The 27,237-nt window shown below is 45.5% G+C and overlaps 1 protein-coding gene across 3 annotated transcripts in view; it reads left to right on the forward strand.

Moving 5' to 3' along the window:
* The window catches only part of DAPK1 (death associated protein kinase 1), a 68,971-nt gene that overhangs the window by 22,906 nt on the left and 18,828 nt on the right, over positions 1-27,237 (forward strand). For all 3 annotated transcript variants that reach the window (XR_013637312.1, XM_078862219.1, XM_078862220.1), the window contains exons 3-17: positions 665-889; positions 7,294-7,432; positions 8,777-8,906; positions 9,167-9,215; positions 9,863-9,889; positions 10,290-10,442; positions 12,865-12,910; positions 13,542-13,631; positions 14,334-14,426; positions 15,025-15,144; positions 21,321-21,419; positions 22,329-22,427; positions 23,568-23,666; positions 23,963-24,160; positions 24,721-24,921. Coding sequence is in view for 2 of the 3 variants with exons in the window: in XM_078862219.1 (XP_078718345.1) it covers positions 665-889; positions 7,294-7,432; positions 8,777-8,906; positions 9,167-9,215; positions 9,863-9,889; positions 10,290-10,442; positions 12,865-12,910; positions 13,542-13,631; positions 14,334-14,426; positions 15,025-15,144; positions 21,321-21,419; positions 22,329-22,427; positions 23,568-23,666; positions 23,963-24,160; positions 24,721-24,921 (1,768 nt within the window). In the remaining variant the exon portion in view is untranslated. The remainder of the gene's footprint in view (positions 1-664; positions 890-7,293; positions 7,433-8,776; positions 8,907-9,166; positions 9,216-9,862; positions 9,890-10,289; positions 10,443-12,864; positions 12,911-13,541; positions 13,632-14,333; positions 14,427-15,024; positions 15,145-21,320; positions 21,420-22,328; positions 22,428-23,567; positions 23,667-23,962; positions 24,161-24,720; positions 24,922-27,237) is intronic.

Genomic DNA, 27,237 nt, shown 5'->3' on the forward strand with positions numbered 1-27,237 from the left:
AATGTCACCCACCGGCCCGAGCTCAAATAATGAATGAGCAAATGAATGAATGCACAAATTGGTTCATAAATCGATGCATTAGTACATTAGAGCTTCAAGGCCAGGGCCGTTTAGAGTGTGAGTGAAGTTGTTGGTTATGCTGCTGAAGTGCATTTTGCTCTCTTCTATGACGAGTGCAGCTCCTCCCTGATGTTTAAACTGTTGCGGTTTTCAAATTCTCATGTTGCTGTTTGCTGCAGTGAAATGAAGTGGTTAATGCTTTTTATTGAAGCAAGTGAGGTCTCCATATGTATTTTCTCTCTCCTATTACTTTGGCTGTTGTGACCTCCATCCATCTCTTTGTGTGTGTGTGGTTCTCCTTCAAGTATGTTTCTCCCATCTCTTCGTGTCTCTAGTTTTTGTCGTTATTTCTTCTCCTTTTGCCTGTATACAGTCCATCTGCCTGTGTCTCTCTGTTCTTGTGTATGTCTGTCTACGTATCTGTCTATTCATCCGTCAGTTTATCTCTTCTCTCCTATTCTCCTCTCTCTTTGTCTTGCCTTCTGTCATTTCTGCCCGTCTCTGTGTTTCCTCCCTTCTGTCTTCCCCCCCCATCTCCCCCACCTGCTCGTTTTTAACGTGTTTCCCTTTCTCTACCCCCCCCTCCCCACCAACGCGCACGAAGCGGGCACTTTGCGGTGGTGAAGCGGTGCCGCGAGAAGACATCGGGCGAGGAGTTCGCAGCCAAGCTGATCCGGAAGAGCCGCTCGGCGCGCTCAAGTAGGCGTGGCGTGGTGCGCGAGGACATCGAGCGCGAGGTGAACGTGCTGCGGGGCCTGCGACACCCCAACGTCATCGCCCTGCACGACGTCTTCGAGAGCAAGGCCGACGTCATCCTCATCCTGGAGCTGTGAGACATCGCCCCAGTCCCGGCTTGGCTCGGCCTTGCCTTGGTGGTTTTTTTTTACCCGTCGTTCATGCCCATAAATTTCGATTTAAAGCTTTCGTGACTGCAGGAATTCATCTTCTTGGTTCTTTCGGTAAAGTCACGTAGAAGGGAAATAATAAAAATAAAACGCTCTGTGTCTTTCTCTCTCTATGCCTCTTTCTTTGATCTCTCATGCTCACATGTCCGTTGCATTGCACTCTCATGCCTTTGGATTGCACTCTCATGCTCACATGTCTTTTGGATTGCACTCTCATACTCACATGTCTTTTGGATTGCACTCTCATGCTCACATGTCTTTTGGATTGCACTCTCATGCTCACAGGCCCTGCGGATTACACCCGTTGGGTTGCACTCCCTCGTCGAGGAGGCCGCTCTGCTTCTTTTCTACAGTTACATGCTAATTTCTCACGTTAACATCGTGCTGATCTCTCACATTAACATAGCCACTTCCGTGCCCTCTAATTTCTCACATTAACATCATGCTAATCTTTCACATTAACATAGCCACTTCCGTGCCCTCTAATTTCTCACATTAACATCATGCTAATCTCTCATATTAACATAGCTACTTCCGTGCCCTCTAATTTCTCACATTAACATCATGCTGATCTGTCACATTAACATAGCCACTTCCGTGCCCTCTAATCTCTCACATTAACATCACTAGCCCCGGCCACTTCTTTATGACCCTTGGGCTACACCCATTTCAAACCTTTTAAAACAGTCTGCCTCAGCAGCAGACCATGCTTTCCCACCTGATGACGGACGCTTGTGTTGCGCCCGAAACGTCGTGATTTATTTTATTTTATACCTACGTGACTTTACCGAAAGAACCAAAGAGCAAAGAAAAAAAGATTCTCGCACTTGCGATACACACGTCAATTTCGATCGTGCAAGAATCAATGTTTTTTTCTTTTTGCGAATTGTGTGGAAATAATGTGATAAGGTGACATTTAGGCGAAGGCAGTGAATAATGCATTGGTGTCTGGTGATGTCTAAGTCCGCCCTAGGCCCTCCCTTCACTAACCCGGACTGACCAGCATGGTCACGAAACCCCCCATGGCATGGGGAGGCATGAATTGACAAAGCGCTGTAAATTATAATACTATTATTTCAATAATATCTGCATATGTATGTAACAGTGTATTTCAAGATGCTGTTCTAGAAAATGTTGTATTTGTGGTCCCCATTAATTCTTGTTAAGTTTGTTCAGTGGCTGTGTCGAAATGAAAGATGGAAAAGCTAAGCCATCCTAGCACAACTGTCGCCTAAATGCAAGGCATTGGTAGCAACGACATTTCATGTTCTTCAAAGCAACCTTGACGGTGCGTTCACGTTGCTTAGAGAATTCTTGTAGCTGTGGTGGTCATTGATAGAAATAGGTCGGCATTCGCCAGGATCCTTTTCTTCAGCAAATTACCGAGAAAATAAAAACTGCCCTCGCGTTAATAACTGGAATGCGTTTAACACGTAGTTATTTTTTGCATCATTTCCCCGTGGACGTTTGTTGAACTTAAAATCGCACGGTAAACGGTAATGCGTCCTTTTACTGTTTCACATCCACAGTGTGTTGGAAGGACGGTAGCTGACGTTGGGTTCATGGCAGCAAATATAGTGCTGTAATTATGACCGGCAACATAACGGCGTCACCCTAATGGATCGTCACCATAATGGATTGAAGGGGATTATCAATTGCGTTCACATCTCGTGACTTTGTCGAGTCTTTACGATACGTGACGCAATTACGATTTACATTGTTGTCACTCGGCGGGCCAGCCTTGCCCACGGGGGATTATTGTTCAGCGACTACGCCCGCAGATGTCACAGATTTATTCTTTTCAAGGGACACCATTGTATTATGCATTCTCGTTGCCTATTATTTTGTTTATTGATAAAACTTATGATGCGTAACGTCATCGATAAACGTGTCGCTGAGCAAAAATTGGACAATGAACTTTGAGGGAATGCTAAAATGTATGTATGTATTTACGTTGAACTTTCGTCCCATACGTAGCCAACCGTGCTAATTGCAGTTGCGGGGGAAGCACAACAAACTAGACACAGAAAGCAATTGTCAAGAAATTAGTTTTCATTCTAGATTTAAAAGTGCATAGCTCCAGTGGCTTCCTAATCTCGGAACAAACAGCGTTCTAGTCAGCCGCATAAGTACATCTGAAAGAATTTATTTAAAAATATATTTTTAAATGTGTTCAAGTATTTACAAGTGTCATTTTGGAAATCGGAGAGTTTTTTTTAGGTGATGGTATGTTTGTTCTTCTCAGCGTGACGTAAAGCTTGAAATTATGGACACCCCTTTCCGTAACGCGGGGAGATAGCCATAGAAAGGTCAACCATTTCTTGAGTGGCAACGTTTCACCATGTCTAATAGAAGCTGTGTGCTAGCCAAGAAAACAGCTCAGGGTTTCTTAATTTAAAAAGCAGTGTACAAATAAATAGCACACGTGCATAGCTTTTTGGGGGAAATACTGTAGTTGGTTGAGTTGATTGTAGGGTTGTTAATTGTTTATTTCCTTTATTTGAAACTAAGGTAGATTTAATTATCACATTTTTATTTGTGCCAGTGCATCGACAGTGATGCCAATGTCACATCCGATGCAGATGTAATTGTGACTGCCACGCGCTGTTAAGGACAGGGACTCCCATTGATGAGCTGAACGGAGCGCTGAATTTAAAATACGCTCATTTTACGACGCGCAATTTAGAAAAGCGGTACCTCATGAGCACTTTGCTATTAAAACCCAAAAGAGTTTTCGAACGTGACCCACTATTAATCTGTCAAACTCAGAGGCTTTCTGTACAGAGTTGTGGCTGCCCGCCACACGAAAGCAGCTTGTACTGAAGAGCCACACACAGTGGAAGAAAAATTGGAAAGTAAGTTGTGCTTAAGATGAAAGTCGATCACTCCCACAAGAGCAAATGCCTTCGGCCAGTGTGACAAACGGATGCTGTTCATGTCACCCTTTGTCCCTGGTACGTAGTTCTCTTCCAATTAAATTGTCCTTCCGAGCTTGCAGCTGTTTCCTGATTCGAACAGGAAAAAAAATGTGTCCCCAGAACTGGCTCCGTTTGTCGAAGGAGTCTCCGATACGTGGTTTAAATGCTCACCCGCAGCATTTGACAGGTTGAGCTTGCGCACACAGTTTTAGTCACTGCGAGTGTGTCTGCGTGTCTGTGTGCGCGTATGTATACTTCTTCTTGGTTCTTTCGGTAAAGTCACGTAGAAGGAAAATAATAAAATAATAATAATAAAACATAATAAAATAATTCTCACGACGTTTCGGCCACAACGCAAGCAGCCGTCTTCAGGTGGAGAACAGGTCTGTCGAGAAGGCAGAGTCAGACTCTTGCGTTGTGGCCGAAATGTCGTGAGAATTATTTTATTATGTTTTATTTTTATTATTTTATTATTTCCCTTCTACGTGACTTTACCGAAAGAACCAAGAAGATGAATCCCTGCAGTCACGAAAGCTTTAAATCGTATGTATACTTGTGTCGGGAGCGATAGTGCAGTGGTTAGCTCACTGCACTGCACACCCGGCGACACGAGTTCGATTCCCACTCATGGTCAACACCAGTGACAATTATCTGAAGTGGTGCAGGGCTTCCCCTAGTTCGACTCGGCCTCAATTGAGTACTTGGTGCGGTGTGTTAATATCGCTACGAGGGAGACAAAGGCAGCGTTGGTGCTGGCTATCCACCCCCTTGTGTGCCATACTGGCCCTTATAGGTGCTACTTGCTAACAGCACTTGCCCCAACAGTCTGTTAAGGCTGTACTGGGGCTCTTTGTCTGTGTACACTTGTGTGCCTGCGCTTGTGCATTCGTTTACACTGCCCAGGCACACGTACAAAAATGACACTGCACGTTTCCAGTGTGTGCGCTGCTCATTCAAACCGAACAAGTGCATATAAACGCCAGCGATCCACGCCCAACTCGAGCCCAAAAGTAGTTCATTTTCTATCGGGCTAGTTTGTTTTGCAGTTTTGGTTGACTGAATATTCCTAACAAGCTGAGGCTGATGGTGCGGGCAGGCTCAGGGAAGTGTGAAAGAGCACACCAGTGAAAGAGAGGTGGGTGGGTGGGTGGGCCAGGTGTAGGGGGTTGGTGGGCCCAGTTATGTTGGTTGCTATTGAGTGTGCAGGTGGTGCAACTGCTCGCAGGCCGAAAGAGCCTAGGTGGCAGGCTACAAAATTATTTTTTTCTTTAATCCTTGCACCAAGGACCGTGCTAACCATGATTCAGCACTGGGTGGGCCTTGGTGGGGGGGGGGGGGTTAAAAGAGCACGGGATGTTGGTTAACCTTAGATTGGATTCCACCGCTGATATGTCCCTCGAGCAAACATCCCAAAACTCGGCGTTCCATCTCGGTGACGCGGGCCGCGGTGGCGATGCAGCTGTTGCCGTGGCCACGTGTGACGCGGCACACTCTGGCATCGTGTGCAACCGCCCCCCTCCAATGCCACCGCGTGAGCCCAAATGCAAACGAGGCTTCTCTTGCGCACGGATCGTGGGATTTGGCAGTAAGACGGAACGGTGATCGTTGCCGCCCGTGCCGCTGAGCGCGATCGTAAAACTGGGCAGCTCGTGCAGTTGGCGGGGAGCGCCTGCTTAGAATGTCAAGTGCGTTGCAAGCGCGATGTTTTTCGCGGGGTGGGATCTTTGTAAGATTATTGTTTCCAGCTTAAAGGCAAATGTGCGGCTCTTTCAACCGATTCGATGGTGCAGGTTTTTGGAATTTTTGTTTCCCCATTTCATTTTCGTATTTCCTCATTGATGAAAACCATCAGACCGAGCCCATTTGTCGACACCACTTGTTTTAATGTAGGTCTATATGCATTCGGAATTGAATGATTCAACTTCACCGAATGGAGACATTGTAATGATTTAGGGTGACAATTAATTTGAATAATTAATTATTTGTACTTTGTTCCACTTTACCCACTGACCCTAAATGTCATGTTGGCATATAAGTTTCATATAGTTAACATAGATCATATCTAGTAAATTCTCACACACATGATTCAGTGCATGTATCTTTGAGTGTAATAATCTATTTTAATGAAGGAAAAGATGCATCGTTACATGCCTAATATACATGTACTCTATAATATCTAATGTGTCGGACCTATAGGCATTCTATGTGCCTGCATATGACACGCACACAATCGCAGTATATATTTCCACACCCATAGTGCAGTTTTTTCCATCGTTTTATGGGCTATCGTTGAATGGCATTGACGTAAAGCAGACTGGCTCGTGTTTTTTTTGGCTGTGGAAATGGCATCGTCGTCCAATGTAGCCTGCAAAGTTTGAAGAAAGGAAAACAAAACTGGGATTTTTTTTTCAACTTCTGTCATCTCTGAAGCCTCATTGAAAGGCTGTTTTCTCCCGCTTTGCCGAGCAATTTTGCTGGCCACTTTGTTAAATCGAGCTTCATTTGCACGTAGGGTTTGCCACCTCCTGAGGTCCATATCATGGAGAGAGAAAAAGTATCGCAATACCAGAAGGGGAACAAATATCAACGCATCGGCTTGAGTGGTGTATTATTGTTATGAGGCTGACAAAAACCAAGACCTTTAATATCCCGAGACAATCCTGGGAAAATCAGGACAGGTGACAATCGTTGTTAAAGACGTGCCGTTCCTTGGCAGTCCCCTGCATGGGGTGTGTTTTTTTTTCTGCTGCATCACTCGCCTGGCTGCTTTTATCACAAGATACAAAATGGAGCCGCAGGCGGCTCATTGATCAACACTGCAGTCGCATGTCTGATGTCGACAGGCAGGTGCTCAGACATGCTGCATCTTGGCATCTATAAATGATTAATCATCCTCTGCCCCGGAGTAGCCCTATCAACTGTGATGTCTGCTTCTCCTGTCACCGGGAAACGTGCAGTAAAATGTTGCATCGGACTGAGGGGATTGGCAGATAAGGGAAAGGGTCGGATGTAGGCACATTTGTGTAAAAAACAGTTACATGTGCAAATAGGTAGCAAGAAGCAAGTGAACATACGTGAGCTTAAGAAGACATTCCTGCATGTGAAATGGTGGGATCTGCGAACTTTGATTTAAAAATACGCCGCGTACAGATGGGTTCCTGGAATATAATGGAGCGCAAACGAGACTCTACTTTGCTCTAAATGTCAGTGAAGGTGTGCGAGGCTAACCACACATTACTGTTTTGCGAAAATGTGTTTGCGAACATGCATTGAAAAATACCATGCACATATACTGCAATGGGGTGTGGGCGGTTAATTGGTTAGGGCGGTCTTGTGATTGGTCGGATATGCGACGTTGTACTGTGTACATGTCGAAGCTCTGGTTGTGTGGTGGCTGCTGTCATCACCAGGGTGTCGGGCGGCGAGCTGTTTGACTTCCTGGCGAAGAAGGACGCCCTTAGTGAGGAGGAGGCCACCGAGTTCATCAAGCAAATCCTGGATGGCGTGCACTACCTGCACTCTAAGCACATCGCGCACTTTGACCTTAAGGTGAGGGTGCTGGAGTCAAGTGGTGGCAGGGGGGGGGCGACACTCGGGCTATGAACTCAAGGATTTTAAGATCTTGGTGTTTGCTGCGCCCCAGGCTGGTTTTCGTCCCATTGGAAGTTACGCGTCCACGTTGCGATTGAACGTGCTTTAGAAGCAGAGAGCATATTTTATTTGAATGTAATTTTTGAAACCTAAAAAAAAAGAAAGTCGGTCGTTCATAAGCGTTGACCACAGGACAGCTCTGTGTCATGTCACTGCTGGACGAAGGCCTCCCCCATACCGTGACGGACGTGGGGGCTGTTTGATCATACCTTACCGTGGGTGGTCAGTGCAGTTTGGTTTAGAGGGAAGGAGGTGGGTCTGTACTGGTTCAGCTATCACTCTCCACTCATGTTCGCCTTATCTGCACACATTCGTTACCCGCGCAGGAATTGCTCATCTTAAACATATAAAGAAGAGGCCTGTGGATGGCAGCAGCATTGACTTGAAAAACAAGAATTTACTGAATTACAAAATCTTATTTAGCCATGGCTTAGAATTGAACTCGGGTTTTCAGGATCGGTAAGTGCTGTGTGTTAACCAATGCCCTCCCGCGCTCAACCCCTGGGTCACAGTACCACGTACTAAAATATGTTCGCGCTGCACAGCATTATGGGAAATCCTCACAAAGTCGAAGAGGCCCTAGAGGAGCGTTTTATCTCGGTGGTTGTTACACGCGTCTCTCACCGTGGGAGTCACGACCTGCACGTTGAATCTAAAACGGTGCTTGCTGCCTCAAGCGATTCGGACAAACGGCGGTGGTTTACGCGCTGCACTTCGTTGAAATGGCTCAAGCGTAGAGAACTGGTGTATGGTTTTAATGGAAGCCGTTCTTTGTGGTTTCAGTTTTTTTCTTCTTGGTTCTTTCGGTAAAGTCACGTAGAAGGGATATAATAAAATAATAAAAATAAAACATAATAAAATAAAATTCTCACGACGTTTCGGCCACAACACAAGCGGCCGTCCTCAGGTGAAGACAGAGCTGTCTGAAAGACAGCGCTCCAATGAACACTGCTAAGCTTGGCGGCGTATTTTAAGCTGGGTGGGAGGAGAAGAGCGCCTTGACAAAGGAGTTTATATATCAACAGAAGAATTTAGCATTGAATAAGCTGTGTTAATGTGAGAGAATTAGCAGGATGTTAAAGTCAGAAATGAGCAAGTAACTGGGAGATTAGCATGATGTAACTGGTCACGGAAGTGGCTATGTTAAAGTCACAGTTTACATATCAACAGAGGCATTTAGTATATTGACACTAAAGAACTGCAACCACCCACTAATCAAGGTTTGTGTTTTGTTGTCAAAAGCCAGAGAACATCATGCTGCTCGAGTGCAATCAGCGAAATCCACGTATCAAGCTCATCGACTTCGGTCTGGCGCACATTATCGAAGAGGGGATCGAGTTCCGCAACATCTTCGGCACGCCCGAGTTCGTGGGTGCGCGCCTTGAGTCAATATGTCACTATAATCTACGAGTTCCATCTCTTTGCTTCTTTCGACATAGTTCAAAGTATCCAGTCTCTCTCTGCTTATTTGCACCTTTGTTTATCGTAGGTGTATTTGTTATCATATCCAGATAAATAAACGCATCTTCAGAGATGCTGGACAAACCCGAATGGTATTGTGTTGCATGGAGTGGTTCTCTTCTGTTCACGTGCACCACACGTGTGTCCTGTGCGCTCGCCACTGCCCTACAGCTCCCGAGGTGGTGAACTACGAACCACTGGGGTTGGAAGCGGACATGTGGTGAGTGTCCTTCCCCATGTGAAACATTAACATACACCCTAACGAACTTGACCACACTCCTTGTAGGACCGAGTCTTTGAGCTGCAGTGAGCCAATGATTATGCCGATTAGATGCACTCATGTCACATCTAGTTATTGTTCACAATTGCACCCAGTAAAAAATATGTAAAGATGCATAGATTCATCAAGTAAAACAAACTCTTTCAAGATACATCCATCGAATCACATGCATTAGAAGCGATTACTTGCATATGTTATGCCAAGTCACATTTACGCTGTTGGCCCAGACAAACTGGACATGTTTGATGAAGAGGAAACAATATGAATGAGATGGCGACAAATAATTAATTGTGAACTCAAATCGTGACACGCAAATTGTGATAATTCACGAAATCGCCGGGTAGGAGGACCGGTGCAATGTTGCGGGCCTACCTAATTAGGACAAAATCTGAACGCAAAGCACAAGTGAAACAATTTATCCAATACAGTAAACACTCGTTTTTATGGTATGAAGCAAATCATTTTTAAGTTTGGAACGAAATGTATTTGAAATTTTAAGTAACACACTAAGTAACACACACTCCTTTTTCTTCTATTAGGAAGGTATTTAAAGATTTGAATGTAACTGGTGTTTTCATTTTTTACAGGAGTATTGGAGTCATCACGTATATATTGTGAGTAATAACATTTTATCACAATTCAGTCTAAGATCGGAAAAGCATGCCACATTTCTACAAAAACACCATGAACACTGATTAAACACGATTGTGTCAATGTTCAATCCAAGTTTGTTACATTCATACTAAGATCCGGCAATCGTTTGTGGTGTCGGAATGAAAATAATCCTGTTTCTGAACAATATTTATTTAAAGTTTGCTAAATTTCATGTTGCGGTGTTAATATTTGCGCAGCCTTGGAACGACCCCTTGCCCCCACTTGCTTTTCGAAAATCTCAAATAAAGCAAAGAGTTTCTCCACTGCTCTTGCGCGCGCACGTACGCACGTGTGTGTGTGTGTGGAGATTTTTCTGACCCTCCTGACCTTTGAAGTAACCGCCTGGCCTTGTGTGTCCAGGCTGAGCGGTGCCTCTCCCTTCCTGGGCGATAGCAAACAAGAGACGCTCACCAACATCACCGGGGTCAAGTACGAGTTTGACGAGGAGTACTTTGATCAGACGAGCCAGCTGGCCATGGATTTCATCCTCAGGTTGCTCGTCAAGGACCCCAAGTGAGATATTTTCGCCATCGACACTAACTCCAGAACCTCCCCCATTCCCGGGTTCTTTGGTTGAGTCGGAAGAACAAAGTGGACTATCCCACTGTGGAAAGAGGTGGGGATGTGGCTGAAAGGCGTAAGGGGGAAGGCAAAGGTGCCTTTTGGCATTTCTGGGTATAATAATTCCCCCCCCCCCCTCCCCCCTCGAGAATTGATAAGGTACCACAATTCACGGTTGAGATTTAATTAAACATTTTTTTACATTGTGCTGAATGCAGAGACTTGTGTTGGTTGGCAGTGTCTCATGAACCCATTAGATGTACCGACATGTAAAGCATGTTCTGATACTTGATGTTTGTATCGCGACCTATCTAACCATGATTGTGTAACTAAGATCTGTAATGTATATCATCTGTACCATCATAGGACGCCCATGAAGTAGACCCTAACAGATTATTGTGCCCTTCCCAGCGACATAAATATAATCTATATTACGCGTATGTGTGTATGTATGTTGAAATTCTTTCGCACACCAACCGTTCACAACACGGCTATTGTGTGAGTACAGAGCTACGTCGATCAAATTCTGGGTGAAGGCCTTCCCACGCCGTGTCAGCCATGGGGGTTGTTTGACCATACTTCACCACGCTGGTCAGTGCGGGTTGGTGAATGGTGGACCACTTAAAATATCACTTGCCACTTTGGCCATGGATCGAATTTGGTCACTAGGTTCATCGGGCAATGTATTAGTATAGTGTATACTAATTGTAAAAGATTACTTCTCATACTGATATCATTATAGCTGACATTGAACTGCCAGGTTAAGGTGTTAGTTGTGAGAGGTTTATGTGACCTGTCTTGCATCTGATATGGGTGCACATCGGTGTGTGTCCCTTTGACCGTGCTACCCTGTGCCCTGTAAGTCCAAACATCTGTTGAGAAAAGGGCTTCCGTTCAGACCATAAAGACCAGTGAGTAGTCGGTGCAGATTAACGCAAGCATGGCTGAGTAGGCAGAACAGTTTGGAGATAATCGCTCAAACTTTAAAGCGGGCAGAGGGGCCGTGATGCGTGAGCCGCGTGAGGTTTTGACACTTGCCTTTTAGAAGGTCATAACTTGTGCAGATGTTCGTTTAAGTACAGTAGAAACCCCTCTTAATGATGGTAATTTGCTTCCGCGATACGTTAAGCGAATTGCGTTAAGCAAGTATAGGAAATACATGTTAAAGGCTTAATATGTTTCGATAGTATCCAAAAGGTACCCTATTCACCCAAAACATTTACCTTATATTATTTAAACAATGGATATTAATACGTAAAAATGCTAACAACATGATAAACACATCATATTAAAAGAAACATGGTTAATCAGTGCATTAATTAACAGCCCGTCAATCAATGCATTAATTAACAGCCCGTCGTTAACAGGGTAATGGTCGGTATGGTCGTTAAGAGAGGTGCTACTGTAATTCTGTAGCTAAAGGCGAATGTCCAATTAAAAAACTGAAAAAGATTCATTTATTCAGCACAAATAGAGAGCGTTTTTAGGATAAATGGACATACAACACAGTGCAGCACTTTCAATTAACAAATCAATTGAAGAATGTCCCAACACCACTGTGAGGCCCAATTAACTTTTTGTCAGACAAAGCAGCGTGGGCTCTTGATTCATTACGTGGTGTGTCTGGTGTGCCTCTAAGGGATTATTGAAATGCGGTAGTCGAGCATTGTGTGTGTTTGCTTCTCACTGTGGGTTTAATTTCCTTGTTTTTTTTTCTCTTGCCTTGGTCTGGCACCAAAGCAGCCACCGTGGTCGCAACCTATAGCAGCCAGGGTTGTTATGGGTGTTCAAGCTGCGGTTTATGATGCAAATTCCACTTCTTTTTCTTTGTTGTACTGTACAAGCAAACTTTAACTTTTCCTTGAAAGTGTTTATAGATCCCCTTTTATTCAAATGCGTAGTGAGGGCCATGTAGGAAAATAAATGAACCAGAGTTGATAGGACAAGCATGAGCACGGGCACGTGAGCGTTTGCGACGTGGTAGATAACACTGCACGTGCCACTCGTCTGTCTGCTTTCTTTTATGAGAAGAAAAACTTGTAATCATAGAAATCATAACCGGCTGTGGTCTGTCCACGCTCCGTCTCCGCAGTGGTTGCGCGCTGGAGCATCTTCACTCCTTTGGCTTGCCGCTCTCATGAGTTTTTTGACCACTGCCCATCATTCCTTCTCATTCGGTCAGGGTCGTATAAGTGTGATCAAATGTGTCAAATGAAGTTAAATCTCTATTTACAACCAGACGACAGCCCAAGGGAGGGCGGTGGGAAAATTGAACAAGTCGAATAACGCCGTTCAGAGCTGACTGGGCAGTTTGACGGCTGGTCGAAAACACCTTTGCCCTACGTTTTTACCGTGCCTCTGTCCTCATCCGCAGGAAGAGGATGACGGTGAAGGACTGCCTATCTCACCCGTGGATCAAGGCAAGTGAATTTTGGGTCGATCGTTTTGATTGCAGAGCGTGGGGTGTGTCTCGCCGTTTGTCCCACCGCTTTTGTTTCGTGGCCGCGTTCGTTGAGTGACGACACGGCAGACGTGACGCTTCAACCGGTGCAGCTACAGCACTCCCATCCTCGCATGAATCACCAACCCCAAAGCTATGCCTGGTACATACAGGCATAATGCTAAGGCACATTGCAGGAAGTGGCATTTGTATGGAATTATACCAAAGGTGGTTGGCCTGGGCTTTCCCTTGCAACTCAAGTTTCTTCCCACATGTAAAAATAAGTAATAATAAATTGGCTCTACAACCTGAAAAGGAATGGTCTGAAGAGGTCCTGGTACTGAAGTTTTGTTCTCTGGGTAAAATGTTTTTCACGTATTCAAACTTAAATGGCCTCATTGGCAAACCGACGCAACGAGAACACAATTGTTTGCTCTTGGGTCGTCCTTTGCTCTGGTTATTGCTGCAGTAAGCTGTTATGCATTGAAGGTGGACTTATTTTAGACATAGTCACCGTGTGCCAACATTTTAAAAATAAATTCCAGACGTACATATTTTTTTTTTACATCAACATTTTTGACTTGCATTTTTTCCCACCGCTGCCGCCACAGCCCAAGGACACGACGCAAGCCCTGAGCAGGAAGGCTTCAGTTGTCAACATGGAGAAGTTCAAGAAGTTTAATGCCCGGCGGAAGTGGAAGGTACGGTCGGTCACCCATTATCGTCATGGTTATTGTTCTTCAGGTTTTTACAGGGAGGCAAACGCATTGCCAAGGTTGAACCAGCAAATAGATATGAGTAATAATGCATACAAAGGGTGATTTTTCGACTACTAAAGACACGCTTTTGACCATTGTATCAGTCCTTGAGTAATATCACGTGCGATCACCATACAGCCAGCAAATGTTCATACCAGCTGATTGAAATTCTTGTCTACTGAGAAAAGTGTGTGCAGATCAAAACAGTATCAGAATCTTTATTGGTCCTGGAGGAATCTGATGAGCTAAGAACTCTTTTTCACAGATATCCGGTAGGTGCGGGTCAGCAAGTTAAAGGTTAAAAAACTAAATGTCAGTCCACGCAAAGGTGAACGAAATGTAAACCACACGGCATCATACGTGCTAGTTAGGTTACTCTGAAAATCCATTTCACTAAAAGGCTAAACTAGTATTTAATTTGATATTAAAATATGAGTCACATATGTGTGTTTACACACACACATGCACACAATGCGTGTGCTGACTCACTGGCTGATGGTTTTTTGTATGTCTAAAAACAAACTTATTCCGGAGGGGCCCCAAACAAACACCCACGCTTATTGTCGGGTGCGTGACGTGTAGTGACAGTTGTCACGATGGAAGCTATTGTTTTTGTTGTCATCACCACCACAATTCTTTTGGCAGCAATCGGTGCGACTCATCTCCCTCTGCAACCGCTTATCTCGCTCCTTCCTGTCACGGAGCAACCTCAATATCAACAAGAGCACGGACACGCTGGTGAGAGACCCGAACGAGAGCTGTCATTCGTCTTTGTAACCGCGAATGCACGATGTTTTTCATTGTCTTATTCTCGTGCTTTGTTAACGCACCAGCTAGCACCATCCTGTTCTAACAATGAGGTGAATTTTGTCCAAACTGGAATCGTTGATAAAACTACATTGAGCGAGTGACCTGAAGCCTCACATCATACTTCACTCCCCTGCACAAATTTTGGTCGCAATTTTTTTACAAAGTCAAAATATCAGCATACCAGATGGATAAATGAAGTTTATTTGATCATGTATAAGAACAGTGATTGATAGTGACAACCAGGATTAACTTTAGGGATCATCTCGGTCTCCTAACTCTCCGACCACTTGACTGGATCACTCATTATGTGGGGATCAACTGACGTTGTTTAAAGTTATTACCATTATTATAATAATAATAATAATAGTTCTGATATCACTCACCACTGATGTCAGCCATTACCGGCAACCACAGCGAGGTCGCCAGGTTGATGGCACAGCGCGTTTACCGCGAACGCTAAAGCGTTCTTCTTTGTGCTCCGTTCTTTGTGCTCGGTCACGTCGGATCGTGTCGGTCGTGTGCCCAGGACGAGGAGGACTCGTTTGTCGTCAAGGCGATCGTGCACGCCATCAACGACGACAACCTGCCGGGCCTGCGTCACCTGCTCGAGTCGCTCAAAGGCTACGACCTGAATCAGCCCAACAAGGCAAGCCCCCCCCCTGCCCCCACCTCCTCCCTTCCCTCTCATTCATTCTTTTATTCATTCACCAGCTTTTTTGCCCATCCAAGGACGGGTGTATATTGCAGTAAATCTGAAATTTTCAAGAGAAAAATTGTTCAGCTCATGATTATTAATGAGGGGGGGGGGGGTTGCCCCATGTGGAGTGACGTCACCCGTGAATGGTTATTGTGGAGGGGTGTGGCATGTGGAGTGACGTCGCCCGCTCATGATTATTAATGAGGGGAGGGGTGCGGCATGTGGAGTGCGCGACCTTCTTGTGCGTGAGTGTAAATTTCCACGCATGTGATGAATATTAATAAAGGGGCGGGGGGCCTCTTTTGGCAGTGATGCCATGCACTGATATAGCACTGTGCTGTGTAGATACATTTTTTCCGTCACTTTGTGGAAAGAAACGTCATATTTGAAGCAAGTTTGCGAAATAATTATTTAATTCAGCTCGACCTTCGTTCATGTAAAAATCCACTCATGAATATTAATGAGGGGGGTGGGCCTCATGTGGAGTGACGTCACGGGGGGGGGCCTCGTGGAGTGACGTCACGCGTGGGACACACACACATTCTTGGCTCATTATAGTAGTATTCTCAAATCTCTCATTTTCCCCCTCACCAACCCCGCTCCTCACTCCTCATATTGACCTCATTAGCCCAACAGCCACCAGTGTTTATAAAAGGCAATCGATATTAACGTAGGCATTGCCGGGAAGATTAGTGTTGAGCTTGCATTGAGTTCTGGGGTTCGCAGACTCCGTTGTCAGCCCTCGTTGTGATGTGGGACGATAAGTGGGTGAGCGATTTGTCTCACAGTTTGCGTGGTCATTCCAGGCCGCAGTGATTATCTCCTCCGCAAGCGTAAACCATTGTTTGTCGGACTCATAGCCATGTTTTGAGAATTGCCCACAATTCGTTTCCTGGAACAATTGCTGGGGCAACATGCCCTGTGTTGATTTAACATCGATTCCTCGAGGCAATACTAACACAAGAATGTACTCGCTGTATTTGGTTCAAAGTTCAAAGTTAATTTATTAGGTATAGCCCTGTGAGCCATTCGGCTCTTGAATAGGGTGCAACCGCAACAAAAAAAAAACATGAACAAGAAAACATCTTAAAGTGACTATGTGAAAACAGAAAATCCAAGAAAAGACAGCAAAATATTGCAGAAAAAATCACCGTACACCAACCCTGTGCAAATATCCCAGTGGGATGCAAGTCAAACAACAACAACAACAACCACAAGACAACTTAGATTGAGGCCATCAGTCTAACTCTGTACTACAACAAACAAACATGGCCAAACCAAAAATGGCCAAACCAAAAAACAACTGAGTCTTTTTTTTAATCGATTTTTGTTCCACAGTCCAATAACAATAGTTTATGTATTGAAAAAGATTGGTCTCCTTTGCACAGGAGACTTGCTGTCTGAAAGGGCTCTGAAATGGCAAAATAAGGGCAACTCCACGGAACCTGCAGTATACTTGTAATATTTTTCACGTGACCCTTGCACAACACATGCTTCTGTTTTGTAACTGGAGGTGAATCAGGTTACGTGTATGCGACGAGTGAAGAGGTTGATTATAATATGAATGCATTTCATTCAACAATTCATTGAATGCCTGGAGAACAGTGAGGCCATTGTCTATCCCTCTTCAAAAATATTTGCAATGAATCGCTTCCTGTTTGCATTGCATTCTGTGATGTGCATCTTTGGTCAGGCTATCGCTATTGTGACCCCACTCTGCTTTGTCGAGAGCAGACCCATGTGTCTCAGAGGCATTCTTTATTACCGTATACTACTCACAGGTAGCTGAGCTCAGGCTCAATGCCCCAAAATGCCAAGCGACCAGCAACAAACAGCACCATTCAAGTTGTAATATAATAGAGTTAATACATTTCTCGAATTGAGCAAGGTTATAAGAACTTGGGAGAAAAGATCATGGGAGGGAATTCCAAAGTCGAGCAGTGCAAGGAAAACAGAAGGAGAATCATATTGCCCTGCAGTGTGGTTGTTAAATACAGCGTGCATGAGAGCACATCGACTCTCTGATAACTAATGTCCAGCCTTAAATAATTGTGGTCATCATTGCCGAACAAAATTAACATTAAATACATTACAGGCCTTTATCCTGGACTTGAAACTGTCTTTTAAGACACAAATTGACCACGTGGTTAACAGATAAAACCCAAACTTGGATTCCTCTGCAGAAACAAAGGCTGTATTCCACCTCGACTCCATCTGAATATGGTTAATGCCACCATCCTGTCTATATTTGATTATTGTGACACCATCTACCACCTAGCTTCCGAATCTACCTTTTAAAGTTCCATTCCATTATACCACTCTGCTCTTCGTTTTGCCCTCTGTCCCCTATAGAACTCATCATTACAACCTGTACATCAACTCAAATCTGTCCCCCCTGGATATCTGGAGAGACTACCACTGGGCTGTCTTCATCCGAAATGTCCTCTTAAACAAATCTGTCAGTTTACCTTAAGTATCACTGACTTATCACTAACTTCCTCTAACTCCCTCCCGTAGCCTCAGAAGGGCCTTCTTATTCCTACTAAAAGTTATATTTGCTTAAACTTTGGTTAAAAACATCTTTCCATGTTGCTGCTCCACGTTTCTGGAATGCCCTTGCCGTTCATTCATCTACAGCTTGCTTCCCTCCCCCTCTTTATGTCTTTATTTGGCCAAAACACACATCATGCTTGCACCTGTGCCTAACTTTTTTTCTCGTGTCTCTTGCTTGTGCATAGTTGCGCTGTCTTTTTCTATTCGCTTGTGGTTATGTCACTATTAGACTAAAATATAGAGCTTGCTTGCACATGTACCTAACCTTTTCTGTACCTCTTGCTGTCATTTTATATTTGCACAGTTTTCTTTTGATTTGCACGTGTTTTCGTTTACGACCGTCAAATACCTTGGTTTGTTAGTTATGCACTATTCCTTAAGGACCCTGCACTAATCTGCAGTGTTGATGTTTTTTGTCTTTGTCTTGTTGATGTGCTCACGCACCACGTGTCTCGATTGTGAAATAGCTGTGCAACTAGATAAACGGGATCTTCCCTGTAACAAACAAGAAACTATCTAAACTCAATCCTCTGCGGGATGAACTCCACCCCGCAGCATGTAATTTAAAAAATATGTAACATTATATGCTCTGCATAGTCGGCATTCACAAGTTGTTATGTCAATATGCAGCGCATAGGACACAGTAGGTCACACAGGAGCTCTTGTTTATTTGTTCCGATATATTAGGTGCCCTAAACGCACAACTTCGACTCACCACTTGCACAGAGGCTGTGATGTTTGGTTTTGTGCATTCATAAGTGTGTGCCCTCTGCGCCACTAATCAATTCCTTCTCATCACATGATCGGTCCACCTTCGTTCATTGGGGTGGTTGAGCCTTCTCCTCTGCTGCATCTGATGTCTGGTACAGCCTCCCCTTCGGTGCCCTGCTTTCCTGCCTGTCCACGTTGCTCAAGACCTATCACTTCTCTTTCCACCACTCAGAGTGACTACCTTTGCTATCTAGCACGTACTACACTGTAGCCTTCTCGTCTCTGTAACACACCTCCCTGCCTCGTTCTTCTTTCACCTGCATCCACAACTTGTGTCCTGCGCTCTTGTGCGTTGTCTTGAGATGTCATTGCATTTAGACACACGATAAAACACAATTGTATTTTTTTGCTGGATAGTCGTTCAAAGTGCTTTGCGCTTAAATGTTTTCAAAAAAGTTCTGTGGCTGGAAATGACCAGAAATTACCATGTCTGTCCTGCTGCACTTTGCACAGAATGGTCTTGCTGTCTGTGCAAGGGTAAATACAGCAATGAAGGGGCTTAGTTGATCTCCCAAGCAAACACATGGCGGTGGTGTTTACACGTTACACTATGGAAATCGAACGTTCTTTTGATGTGCGTGTGTATTTATTGCTTGTGTCGGCCACCCTCACGGATTACCGAGACCCTAAATAAGCGCTTGAGAAAAATGGCCCGTGGCTTCTTTGTCCATTTTCTCTTTATTCGGCCGAGAAGTCGTTTTTTTCACCGACGTGTAAAGTCAGGTAATTTGATCCGTGACTCAGCCCGATGACAGAAGAACTGGGCTGTAGTCAGTTTAAAACAAACCTACGGCATTACATAACATTGACATCACAGCTGCAGCATTTGTTCTCCCGTAACAGTCATTCGAGAGGTGTGCGGCAGTGACTCGAGAACTGAAGCATTTCTCGTGACGAGCCCCCCCCCCCCGCACGTTTTAGGTTTTCACTTAAAAGCACTTTGCCCCCCCCCCCTAGCGTTCCACTTGAAAGGGAGATGACCTGCAGGGTCAAATAAGTTTACACATAGCTGATAAGCAGGCATTATGCTGTTCTGAGAGATTCTGTGATGAATGGTGGGGGGGGGCGGTCGGCGAAGAGTGCCCCATTGCCTGTCTTGCCACCCCACCCACCCCCAGGACTGTGTTGGATAAATCCAGACTAGGTCACATCTTAAAAAAAAAATGCTAAAAAAAGATGTGAAAAAGAAGAATTGCCCCAAGGCACATGAGCAAGGCACACAAACAGAATTACTGCGTCTATCTCTCAAAATAAAACCCGTATGCACTCCCAAGAAATTAGTGTGTGTCTATGTTGTGTGTTTCTCTCTGTGTGTCTCTGTGTTGTCTCTCTCTGCGTGTGTGTCTGTCTGTGTGTCTCTGTTGTGTGTGTCTGTCTGTGTGTCTCTGTGTCTGTGTTTTGTCTCTCAAATTTAGTTCTACCCGTTGACGACTGCTTGTGCAATCGAAACCTCGTGTTCTATTATTTAATTAATTTACTTTCTACGTGACTTTACCGAAAGAACCAAAGAGTAATTCCTGCAGTCACGAAAGCTCCAAATCAAGTTTGAGGATTAACCTATAAGAGGTTTCTTCTCAATTCAGTTTTAATCTCCTTTGTGATATTTGGGTAAGGTTTAGGGTCAGGTTTTTTTCTTCAGGTTGTGTTAAGCTGTCATGGCTTATTTTCCAACTAATATGAGGTCTCTTTTTGCAATGCGCATATTTAAAGATTGCAATGTTAGTGCTGGGTACACAAAGGCAATAACATTGTATTTTTTTTATTAAACAGTGACACATATGTCGAGTTCGAGAAACCATCAAGGAAACTCTAAAATTCTGCTCACATAACTCTCTGTGTGTGCGTCCAGCAAAACCCGCTCAAATGGGATATGTAGGAACCTGAGTTTATCTCTCTGTACACAAACGACGTGTTTAAATTTTAGGCAAGTGCCGTCATCTGTTTGGATAACCTCGTACAAACCGCAACGCTAGAGTCGCAGTGCGGTGATCCAGGTTGTTTGACCTGCAGAGCCTGTCATGCAGTCGAATTCCGGTTTCATTGGCCGGGAAGCTGGTTGGACATCGCACCGTAGTGCGAGTCGCAGAGGTCGCAAACGGGTTTTGATTCCTTACCCGTACCCGTACCTGGCCGCACCAGGGTCGCAAATGGGTACCCGTACCCGTACCCGGCCAGGTACGGGTACCCGTTCCCTACCCGTACCCTACCCGAAATGAGTGACAAACGGTTACTCACCAGTGACTCACGGCCTATCCGTACCCGTACCCGGCCGCACCAGGGTCGCAAACGGGTACCCGTACCCTACCCGAAATGAGTGACAAACGGTTACTCACGGCCTACCCATACCTGTACCCGGCCACACCAGGGTCGCAAACGGGTACCCGTACCTGGCCGGGTACATGTAGCCGGGTATCGGGTAGTGTACGGGTATCGGGTACCCGGTTGCGACCTCTGGCGAGTCGGTGCCGTGTCACGTATGCAACAGAGAGTTTTCTCCCCGATCCGGTGTTCAACGCGTGGGACAAGGACACTGATATTAGAAGCCACTGCAGCTATGTATGCACTTCTAAATCTAGATTGAAAACTCATTTCTGGAGAACTGCTTTTTTGTGTTTAGTTTGTTGACCTTCCCCCGTACCTCCGATTGGCACGGTTCACTATGTACGATGCGAAAGAAGTTCAACATGAATACGTACACAAATTCTAGCATTTCCCTCAACGTTCATTGTCCAATTTTTGGTCTGCGACATACATACGAACCCGAATGTGATGTGGGGTCTGTGCTTCCATTGTGTCCACAGCATGGGGAACCACCGCTGCTGATTGCCGCAGCCTGTGGCAACAACCAAATCTTGGAGTTTCTGATGTCCCGGGGCGCCAGAGTCGACGTTCATGACAAGGTGCCTACTCTACTCGTTTGTGCCCCCCCCCCTCTTGCCTCCAGAACAAAGGGGCGCCGCGGTTGCGAGATGTTAACTACCTCGCCTGGTATGCAGGAGGTCGTGGGTTCGATCCCGATCCTGACGCCTGTATACTTAGAGTCTGCGTGTCTCTCTCTCTCTTTTCTCGTGGTCGCGTGGATTTTTCTCTGGGTCCTCTGGTTTTTTCCTCTACACTTAGAGACATCCGCTTAGAGTATTTGGCTGTTATAAATTTCCACGTGATAAGCCACTCCGTTGAGCTATCTTTTGTGGCCAGGTTATTCTGAAAAAGAGCTATATAGCTCAGTGGGTCTTACCTGGCAAAATAAAAAGTTTTGTTTTAATTTGAGTTTAGAACATGGCACAGCCCGGACATGACGGATAATTCCACACCATTGCCCCAAAGGCTTCAGGAATTATCGATGATAAATAAACAGTGCATCCTTTACATCTCATTTGGCTGTGTGAACAAGTATAATGTTTCTTCTTTCATCTGGCTGATGTAGATGCAGAGCAATAACAACAATTTCACATTCAGGTGTTCAAGCCAGATAAACGCATCGGAAGCAGCGAAGTGTATCACTGTGATGTCTTTTTTCATATTAGGAATGATGACGATTGGGTAAATGTGATAGATACAAAGCAAGGTACAATGTACTGCCGTCGAGAGCTGTTTTTAGTAAGCAAAACTCAACTTGGCCGTACGTTCTCTGGTCCTGAGTTGAGGAAATACGCCTCCATCAGATGATTCACCTTCCATTCAAAGTAATGCAGAGACGATATGAATTTATATGCACTACTGCAATAACCGTGCAACTTTCATTCACATTTTCCGGAGTAACTCTGCAGTGTTTCTAACCTGATTGTTTGAAATGTTGTCCCTGCCAGCACGGAGCCAACGCGGTTTACTGGGCAGCAAGGCAAGGCCACCTGCATACCATCCAGTTCCTCAAGGATAAGAACTGTTCTCTTGACAATCGAGACAAGGTGAAGATTAAAATTGATCTCTGTTTGTGAAAAAATTAACCCGTAAAAACAAAGTTTTTCACTATAAATCCTTTATATGCGTGGCGGCTAGAGTCCTCTCGTCCTCTGGCTTGAGATGGCTGCCACCTATGGGTCAGATGATTGCCTGCCACCATTAAGCAATTGGTAATTAAATATAATTTATTTTTTCCTAAAAAGTGTAACATTTTTGAAAAAAATTTTCACGAAAATAAATTGTCACGCACAACGAGTCTGTGTGCAAATGTCAGCTCGATTGGATCACGGGAAGTGGGTTAAAAAACGACCGAAAGATTTGCACGGTCGTAAGCGCGCAAGCAAGCAAGCAAGTGAACTTAATATAAAGGATTTAAAAAGTGCCTTGTGTTTGAGAGTCACTGTGTGAGTGATGCTTTCCTAGCTCCTGGAGTGTGATTTTTGCAGCTCTTCTATTTCTGCAGAAAGCCTCTACCATCCATTGTAATGGTGCATCGATTCGTCAATTAATATCGATTATTTTGCTCACGGTCTGCGCATCAAATCGTTGGTGTCCATTCACTCGGGTGAATAAAGAAAACAACCGTGCAAGCGAGATAGAAAAAACCGAGGAAACGATACAAACGAGACAATGAGACAACAGCAATCTAATTGTGATTCCCAATTTGTGACATTTCATCTGATTGCTGTTGGGTGGGTAAATAACGTCTATGCAGAGGGCCTGTTGTTACTGTTATATTTTGTCAAGTCGTTCAGTGTAGGTTTTCCTTTGTGTGTGGGGGAAAGGTAGTGCAGCCATTGGCTCGCTGTGCTACGAACTCGGCGACCTAAGTTCGAGTCACGCTCACGGCCACCACCATTGATGATTATCTGAACTGGTCCTGGTCGTCCCCTAGATCGACTCAGCCTCAAATGAGTACCTGGTGCGGTGTGTAACATCTCCACTGGGGAGACAAAGGTTTCCGGGCGTGTTGATGGCCACCCACCACCTTTGCGTGCCGTGCCGGCCTTCATCGGTGCTCCCTAACAGCACTTGCCCTAAAAGTATGTTAAGGCTATAAGGGGCATCTTTGTCTTCGTTGGCACTGTTTAACCGCGTTCTTCCCGGTGCCTCTGGGCGACGACGGGCTGTCCTTGTCTCGGTAGTCCGAGGAGACCCCCCTTCACGTGGCCGCACGCTACGGCTTTGTGGACGTCGTGCAGCAGCTGTGCAAGGCCGGCGCCAACCCCAACCCCACTGACAAGGTGCCGCCCCACCGGCCTTCACGGCCAGTATTCACCCGTCGTCACCATCAGCCAAACACCTCCCACCATCACCACCAGCCAACACCACCAGCCATCACCATCAACCGTCATAACCAGCCATCGCTTTAAACCAACACCACGAGCAATCAGCTCCAGCCATCCTTGCGAGCCATCGCTGCCAACGTCACGCCCACCCATCACCAGTCGCCACCACTCCAGAGTCACCTTCGCCACTCTTGTGGTCCTGTCTGCCCAAATCCTCACCTGGGTTATCGCTAACCCCCATGACCCACCAGGAGCTGGAGACGCCGCTGCACTGCGCCGCTTGGCACGGGCACACGCCGGTGGCGCAGGCCCTGTGCCGTGCCGGCTGCGCCCTCAACATGCAGAACCGCGACGGTGAGACTCCGCTGCTGAGTGCGGCGGCGCGGGGCCACCGTGACATCGTGCAGTGCCTGGTGGAGCACGGGTCTCAGCTGCAGCTCACAGACAAGGTGCGCCAACACCCTTGACTACTGGCAACCTATCATACCCTTTGCACTTTGACATCTGTGTGTTGCTAGTTGTTTTGTTTCGTGTGCACGTGGGTGTGCGTTTATTTTTTATTTTAGCTTGTGGACCAACCCAAGAGTGTTTCACCAGCATGGACAAATTAGTGTGCCTGATGTGTTGACCAAATTCTCCTTATAACGTGTACCTTTGAGCTTGCGAGTTGGAGGGGGCAAGGGTGAGTGGATTGCATCGATTTGTGCAACTCTCGGAACTAAATGTTTGCTTTATTTCTGCCGCCACCCGTCCAATAAAACTTATATAAGAAACATTGCCCCCCCACCCCCCCCCCCCCCCCCCCCACTCAGAAGTCTAACACGCACTTGCTGGCCGGCACTGCATTCACATTGTGCTGCACAGGGACAGTTGCCACTGGGGGGTCCCCCTGCCACAGAGCACCTCGAGATATACTCTGTGGCAGGAGCGGCATAAACACGAAGTGATGGTGACGGTTTACCTCCCTCTCTCTTCCCGCGCCCCTGTGGCCACTCTCCACGACCGCCAGAATGGGTGGACGGCGCTGCACTTTGCCGTGCGGCGGCGGCAGGCGGACATCGTGGGGTACCTGCTGACGCGCGGCGGGCGCTGGGCTGACGTCGGGGACCAACACGGCGAGACGCCGCTGCACCTGGCCAGCAAGGACGGTTCCCTGCCCACTGTGCGGGCCCTCTGCCTCGCATCCTACAGCCCCGACGTACCCAACAAGGTAGTACGCCCCCGGGGGGGCAGCAGTGTCAGTGTGTTGGGGGGGAGGGGCGGGTTGGGTGAGGGGTTGAGCTCTCCCCTGCTGATGGCTCTGTGCCCCCCTTTAAAATTGTTATAGTTGAGTCAATGTCATAATAACAGCTCACATGCGCGCACACACACAAATTGATCTGCTATGGAATCCTTTACATTTTTCTAGGATTAATTTATCGTTCAAACTATCAGCAATTGTTGGAGGGGACTGGATAAAGTAATAGTGGTACAATTAAGCCACGGACACCATAGCCTATTCTCAACTACATAGGGGGTGAGAGCCAGAGCAGAATGCATAATACTAATTCTGTTTAGTGTTTTACATTTGTCTAAAGTTTGTTTTACATTCACTGTGTCTTGGCCCCCCTAAATATTTGAATGCCTCTCCAAACACAATCCCGCTGGTGCACTTCCTTTAAGGGTACCTGCTCTGGTTTGTTTGGCTGGGCCTTTCATTTTCTTGCCACGTTCTTGAAATGACATTTCTATTTTCATACCTTGAGTGATATTTGTGTTATACGCATGGTCGTGTGGAGTTGTTTTCAGCTTTGTGTGCAATGATATCATTAGTATTTGTCACGTGACAATCGTAAGGTTTCATATCTGATTTTGGGCAAGAATGTGCTGTTGACGTTTTTGTGTAAGCTTCCGCAGCCTGAGAGCCCCGTTCAGTTTAAAGCCACGTGGATTGTTGCCAATTTTCCCAAGACCAATTCCTTTTGTGCTTCTACCTGCCTAGTGCCCACACGTAACTTGTTCAGGTAATGTTCGGCTTCACTTGCGTATGAGGTAAAACAATGCAGACTGCTGTCATAGATACCGATAAACAAAAAACAAAGTGATGTAGGCATGTTATGATTCATCCACCCAGCTATTCAATTAATGGCCACGATTCGGGGCCTCGACTCAATTCAACATTCAATTACTTTTTGTCTTGTTTTTAGCCACTTCCGTGCCCTCGTCTAGAAGGCCGCTTTGGATTGCACCACTCTTCGATTTCACATTAACATGCTAAGCTCTCACATTAACATACTAATCTCTCACATTAACATGGTAATCTCTCACATTAACATGCTAATGTCTCACATTAACAAAGCCGCTTCCGTGCCCTCGTCGAGGAGGCCGCTCTCCTATCTTACAGTTACATGCTAATTTCTCACATTAACATCACTAGCCCCGGCCACTTCTTTTTGACCCTTGGGCTACACCCATTTCAAACCTTTCAAAACAGTCTGCCTCAGCAGCAGACCATGCTTTCCCACCTGATGACGGACGCTTGTGTTGCGCCCGAAACGTCGTGATTTTTTTGTATTTTATACCTACAGTACGTGACTTTACCAAAAGAACCAAAGAGCATCATCGGTATTGTTTGTTGTTTTTGTCTCGAATTTACAGTTTTGCTTTATTAAGGTGAATATAACAGCATCTAATTTGCATCTATTAAACATCACCAATGTTTCCACGTGCACGATGCAGTCCGTGAAATTCGTCATTTTAATCGAGGAAGTGATGCATCATTACACGGATAATGTCAAGTAGCTCCCGTATTATTGGCCACAAATACCACTTAATTGTGATAATTATGTGTAGTAAAACAAGGAGTTATGTTTGATCCACCCGTGCTGAGTGTATATATCCCCGTGCTCTCTATTAAGGGTCAAACTCGTGTGTCGCGCGTCCTAAAGGTTAGAATCACGCACGCCAACTCAACTCTCACGCTCAGAGGCACTTGCCGTGGAATGCAGCGGAATGCAGCTCCGTCGGGTTAGGTCCAGAAGAAGAAAAAAAAATGATCCGCAGGATTAGCAAAGGTGGTATTGTGGTTTGTGAAATATTTGGAGGCCGCTCCTCTTTGGAATTCATCATTGAATTGAAAGAAATATGCGAAGTACAGGCACTCCTCCTGTCTCTGATTGACAGTGGGCGTTATCGTCGTGCGTGCTCGGTTTATGACGACTTGCCGTCATAAACATTAGGTTTCGCTTTGTATGTACGATTGGCATCGCAAAATGTCTTATGGTATTTTAAACAATGAGATAGGGCAGATATTTAACGGCCTTTTATGCAACTGCCAACTTTTATTTTAATTTTAAAAAGGCCTTCCCACACCTCTTGCTGTCCACTTAAAAATCACAGAGATCTTTTCCCGGCAGTCGCTTGGCATCGCACAGCCGACTAATTTTTCTTTGCTCAGTTTGGTCGGCTCTCACTATGGACAGGTGGAGTGGGGAACAGTTACAGATCACCGCGGAGGTGCGGAGTGACTTAGTCGGCAATGACACCT

This window comes from Lampetra fluviatilis, chromosome 13 (assembly GCF_964198595.1).
Source record: "Lampetra fluviatilis chromosome 13, kcLamFluv1.1, whole genome shotgun sequence".
Classification (NCBI taxonomy): domain Eukaryota; kingdom Metazoa; phylum Chordata; class Hyperoartia; order Petromyzontiformes; family Petromyzontidae; genus Lampetra; species Lampetra fluviatilis.